Source organism: Labrus mixtus, chromosome 6, assembly GCF_963584025.1.
Source record: "Labrus mixtus chromosome 6, fLabMix1.1, whole genome shotgun sequence".
NCBI lineage: Eukaryota > Metazoa > Chordata > Actinopteri > Labriformes > Labridae > Labrus > Labrus mixtus.
Window position 1 is genome coordinate 674,224 of NC_083617.1, and position 6,000 is coordinate 680,223.

The 6,000-nt window shown below is 40.0% G+C and overlaps 1 protein-coding gene and 1 long non-coding RNA gene across 4 annotated transcripts in view; one reads left to right on the forward strand and one right to left on the reverse strand.

Annotated features, from left to right (window-relative positions):
• The window catches only part of arid4b (AT-rich interaction domain 4B), a 53,014-nt gene extending 50,072 nt beyond the window's left edge, over positions 1 to 2,942 (reverse strand). For all 3 annotated transcript variants that reach the window (XM_061039382.1, XM_061039381.1, XM_061039380.1), the window contains exons 1-2: positions 2,364 to 2,942; positions 40 to 88 (exon numbers count right to left, since the gene is read on the reverse strand). In XM_061039382.1, coding sequence (XP_060895365.1) covers positions 40 to 45 — 6 coding nt within the window. In that variant the 5' untranslated portion in view covers positions 46 to 88; positions 2,364 to 2,942. The remainder of the gene's footprint in view (positions 1 to 39; positions 89 to 2,363) is intronic.
• Positions 2,943 to 2,999: 57 nt separating this feature from the next.
• LOC132975090 (uncharacterized) overlaps positions 3,000 to 6,000 on the forward strand; it is a 4,617-nt gene continuing 1,616 nt past the window's right edge. Inside the window, exons 1-2 of the long non-coding RNA XR_009673233.1 lie at positions 3,000 to 3,434; positions 5,109 to 5,201. This is a non-coding gene — a long non-coding RNA (uncharacterized LOC132975090). The remainder of the gene's footprint in view (positions 3,435 to 5,108; positions 5,202 to 6,000) is intronic.

The following is a 6,000-nucleotide window of genomic DNA, read 5'->3' on the forward strand; positions in this document are numbered from 1 at the left end:
TTCATAAACACATGCATGAGGAGAAATGAACGGACGTACCTTCATCTCTCTATGAGTCCTCCAGGTGACCAGTGGGATGAAGCAGAGGCTGAAAAACAGAAGGTTAAAGAGGCTGTTAGGCATCACAGACACAGACAGTCTGCCACAACAACACACTGTTATGATGACATCACTGCTTCTGACACACACACACACACACACACACACACACACACACACACACACACACACACACACACACACACACACACACAGTAATTGATTCAAGAGAGGTTCATTTGCCTGAATAATCCAAAGTAATGCAAGAGGCTAATGGTTGGTGTGCTCCAGCTTTCAGAGGCACATTCCCAAAAATATCTGTGTTGCAAAGTAAACCGTGGCAGGATGCTGATCACTCTCATTGCAGAGCCCTTAAAGCCCTTTATGTAATGCCCAGTGTACAGTCAGCGAGCAGGCAGAGCTGGTTTAAGTCTGCAGGAAGGGGCGAGAACACGCAGACTGAACCGGTCTGTGGACAAAAAAGAAGCTGTGCACAAATGCACGGATAATGAAGTGGATCCAGATACAGTAAAGGGTGCACGGAGTGTCGGGCAGCGTGGTGTGCCTGCTGTCTGCACCGCACTGACTCAAACAACGCTACAGCAGAGGATGACGCCATTTCTCTAACTAGCTGACAGTCGGCTCAAAAGGAGAACATTAGAGCGCAGAAACACAGAAATGCGGGGAGGGTAGTCTCGATTCAGCTGAAATAAATCCCCGTTTTCTCTGGAAGACTGTGTCTTTGTTAGAACATAGAACAGAAACAAACTGCACCATAGTGTGCTGTCTCGCTTCCTCCCGTTGTCTGCAGAGAGAGCACTCGACAGCGAAAATAGAGCCGTAATAACACTGCTTACATGCAGCCACAGAAGTGGACATTTGAAAGATTGTCGTTGCGTAATAAGAGCTGAACAAAGTCAGACTGAGCTCCGTTAAAGTCACTTTCTCTCTTCACAAAATGTTCTCTCTCTCTCTCTCTGTGTGTCGCCTGCTCTGGCTTTCCGCTGACTGTTCACTGCTCCTCACAAAGACACAAGTCGACCAAACGGTTCGCAACAAGGTCAAGATCGAGTTGGACTTGTAACGCAGCGACATCAACAACAACGACGACAACATTTTGATTGTTCTTACAGAAGCCAAGGTCGCAGCCCTCATCTGTGGCTCGTAAAGGATCGCGGGGGGGGGGGGGGGGGGGGGATACAATGTCATCCGCCCCTGACGATCTCTCTGCGAGTGAGTGAGTGTCTGACCACCAGAGACAATAACACACACACACACACACACACACACAGCTTAGAGAGTCATTTCTATATCAGAGGAGGGGAAATAGTCTCCACCTCGTATCAGATCACCATAACTGATCAAACAGACGAGTTGTTTCTTTTTAATACAATGAAGCTCATCAGGAGCAAACACAGGATACAGAGTCGAGCTGGTGTGAAATGCATCCTTACAGAGGATTGCCTGCACCTCTCGGAGCAGTTTTAAATCCATATAAGTCTTATTTCAGAGATCACAAAGTGTCTGAAGTTTACACTTGATGAACTTTTAGTGTCACTGCTCTATAGACTCGTTTCTATAAGTCTGTGTACATACAAGCTGATTTCACACTGCAAGCCTCAATTCTGATCTCAATACCTCAATATTCAGGTGACTTTTACCTGCAGTGTGAATGCACTCTGAAGTGTCTGAAGAGGAACTTTAAGGGTGGCAGCATAGACACTGTGTCTTTTAGCATTGTCCTGCGAGGTGCATGCAATCCTCAGCATAACACGGGGGGGGGGGGGGGGGGGGGGGTCCTGAGCATAACACCGGAGAGGGGGGGGAGGGGGGGCTGCTAGAAAAATAAGCCCAAATGAGTAAGAAACGCTGATCGGAAATCCAAAGCAGAAGCCTGACGGTGCAGTTCGTGTAACAGACACAGTTCGTCAGGGTGTAACAGACACAGTTCGTCAGGGTGTAACAGACACAGTTCGTCAGGGTGTAACAGACACAGTTCGTCAGGGTTTAGCATCACGGTCGTAAACAGGTCATCGATTGTTTCCTGAACATTCACTTTATGACAGGCTCGACGACAACCACAGGATTCCTCTGTTTGTCCAGCTGCAGGCTTCAAACTACTCCGTCTTTCACTGCTACATCATACCTGCCATGTTGATCTGACTCTCTGCTCGTTCATTCATCACCTAAACCTCCTTTAACACGATATCCAGCTTTACTTCACAAGTTAGCTAACGTCAAGGTTGCCTTGGTAGCAGCGGAGAGGCAAGCTAGTGACAAATGTTCAAAATAGCGATGTCTACACCGAACAAAAGAAGGCTTACCTATGCTGTCAAGTTGAGAAACAGTCCTGTTCTTCGACGAAAGTGTTTTAATAATCCATAGGAGCATTTATGTAAGAAATCCGACAGGTTTTAACGTCGTCGGATGCGGACGGGTAAAAGTCGTTTTCGCAGAGTAGCTCGTCTAGCTTAGCTCTTTCTGTGATCCTTTCCCCGCCTCTTTGGAATGATTGACAGGTGATATGAGCCCGCCTCCGCTGAAACTACGCTCGTTCATTGGACGCCGACGTGAAACGAAACGCCTCAGCAGGAGATGATTGGCGGATCCGGGAGTAAAATATCCATGGTAAGGTGTACAAAGAGACCCCGCATTTACGTGGTGTGGGGATAATTGGGGAAGAATCAGGTTCCGTTAGTGAAATGGTTTTAACTGTGTCTGATGTCGAAACAACAAGTCAACTAGTGACATTAAATAGCTGCACTCAAATTCCAAACGGGGTCTAAACTGTTCCAGAAGTACAATTTAACAACCATAGTGACGTTCACGACTTCCTAACCCGACAAACTGAATCATCCGAGGAGCACCCAAACGCAGCATGAGCACACAGGGTGGAGAACATTGTTTAAAACTACAAACCCCATGTTCCCCATGTTCTTAACTCTCAGTTTGTTTAATATTCGCACACGTAGTTAAAAGTATCGTAAAGATTTAATCGACCAATGAGGCAACGTTTCTACAACCCACCGAGCGCGAGGCACCCATGTTACATCTACCACCTGCTCTGCGCATGCGCGGAAGCGACCCCGAAGCCTATAAATGTAGCTCATCAGCGCGAGCTCGACCCGAACAGTGAGAACGCTTAGCTAGCTGTGCTAACGTAGCATAGCATGTGGTGAAGTCGACACTGACACACGGAGTCAAAAATGATAATTTAAGTGGAGATTAGAAAGTAGTATCGTGTGCCTTATTGGACCAGAGCTGGAGAAGAAGCTTTTATCTGGAAAATAAATAAAATAAATGATCTACGAGGGGAGACCGGCGCGTTGGTGTTAGCGTGCTAACGCAGGCTAACTAGCATTGTGGCTAACCGGAAATCAGACCAACAAGCCAAGGTGGGTGGAGCTAAAAACTCTGGAAGGGACTTGTTTATTTATTTATTTATATAAGGAATGCAAATGGTTATGAGTGAGTATGAGGTTGTTTTAATTATTTTAATTTTAATATAATAATACAATAACAATAATATAATAATATAATAACATGATAACATAATAATATAATAACATAATAATATAATAATATAATAATACAATAACATAATATAATAATATAATAACATAATAATATAATAATATAATAATATAATACCATAATGATACAATAACATAATAATATAATAATACAATAACATAATATAATAACATAATAACATAATAATACAATAACATAATAATATAATAACATAACATAATAATATAATAATACAATAACATAATAATACAATAATATAATAACATAATAATATAATAATATAATAACACTAACAATAATACAATAATATAATAATATAATAACATAATAATAATATAATAACATAATAATATAATAACATAATAATACAATAACACAATAATATAATATAATAACATAATAATATAATAATACAATAACATAATAATATAATAATAATATAACATAATAATACAATAATATAATGTAATAATACTATAACATAATAATATAATAACATAATAATATAATAACATAATAATACAATAACATATGATAACATAATACAATAATATAATAACAGAATACAATAACAGAATATAATAACATAATAACATAATAATACAATAACATAATAACATAATACAATAACATAATAATATAATAACATAATAATACAATAACATAATAATATAATATAATAACATAATACAATTACATAATAATACAATAACAGAATATAATAACATAATAATACAATAATATAATAACAATAATATAATAACACAATAATATAATAATACAATAACACAATAATAATATAATATAATAACATAATAATATAATAACATGTTATCATAAAGAAGCTAACAGCTGTGTTCAGCAGTGACTGACCAGGAAAACTGTTTATAAAACCTAACACACATTCTTATTAAATTCAGCTTCCAGAGGAATAAAAGAACAGATAAATGTTCCCTCAGTGACCTGGTTGTTGTCATGTGACTCTGTGTGAGTCTCATCATCACACTGAGGGAATATTTGATCTGCTTTGTTGTGTTTCTGCATTTTGCAGTAATGAACCTGAGGGCTGTAACACCACGATGGTCTGATATTCTGACAGAGTTCTGTGTTATTCCCCCTCATGTTCCCTACTCAACAAACCTGTCAGATAGGAGCCGTCTTTAATCAGGACTAGAGAGACGACTGCTACACCAGTTCAGACAAACTTCTGAGATCTCATTCCTCCTCTCTAATGATATAATGATATAATGGAGCAGCTTCTTAGTAGCTGGGTGCCTCCATATTGTTTTTAAGCAAATATAGAAAAGAAAAAAATTCTGCACACTGCTCGGCATCAGTAATTTATCAAAAGTAAATCACAACGTTTCAGTCCATCGGAACTTTTGTCAAGTGTACATTTGACTTGTGTACTAACCCCTAACACTGAAACACACCGTCACAGAATCAATATGATAGGTCAAAGACGTGATGACGGCTGAGCCTAGTTACGGCTCTTTGTGAATGATGTGACCTCTTTGTCCTCCGTTCTGTCACAGATTTGTGACGAGGTGAAGTAATGGACGCTGACTCGAAAGCTACCCCCGAGCGAATTCTGCTCGAACCATACAAGTACCTGTTGCAACTTCCAGGTGAGTTTTATTTCCTTTTCATGTCAGTGATGTTCAACAGGTGAAAACAAGCAGCTGTAAGAGGAACTGATGATGATCACACTGAGCTGTTCAGAAACATACTGTAAACAATCACAGACTGTCAGGTACAGTAGAGTTCATCATTAAAGGAGCAGTATGTAACTCTGACCCCTAGTGTTTAAAATGGGTACTGCAGTCTAAATTCTAAACCCCTCCTCTCTAGAGTGGATGCTCACACAGGTCACCATGTGGTGGACTCTGAAGCTTCAGTGTTTATCCAGCTCTGCATGGGTCTGTAAACCTTTCTGTGTTCTAACCTCTCTCCATTTTTCAAAAGCATCTCCAATATTGATCCTAGTTTGAGCACGTTTCTGCTCGTGGAGCTTATTAGAAACATGCAGAGGCTTTTTAAGTCGGGTACAATCACTTCTATCTGAACCATTTCTCTTGCCCGCTTCCATCACTGCAACACCTGTTGGTTTCAATCAATCAATCAATTTTTATTTGTATAGCGTCAACTCATAAAAAGTGTTATCTCGAGACACTTTACAAAAAGCAGGTAAAATACCTTACTAATTTTTGGGGCTTTACCTCCCATAGTACACTGAGAGACTATAGGTACCACGAGCAGGCCTGCATTCTGGGACCGTAATGTTCTCGAGGGTAGTACGGCACTAGTAGCTCCTTAAGATAAGATGGTGCCTGGCCATTTAGAGCTTTGTAAGTGAGAAGAAGGATCTTGAATTCTATTCTAGACTGTATAGGGAGCCAGTGCAGAGAAGCCAACACAGGAGTAATG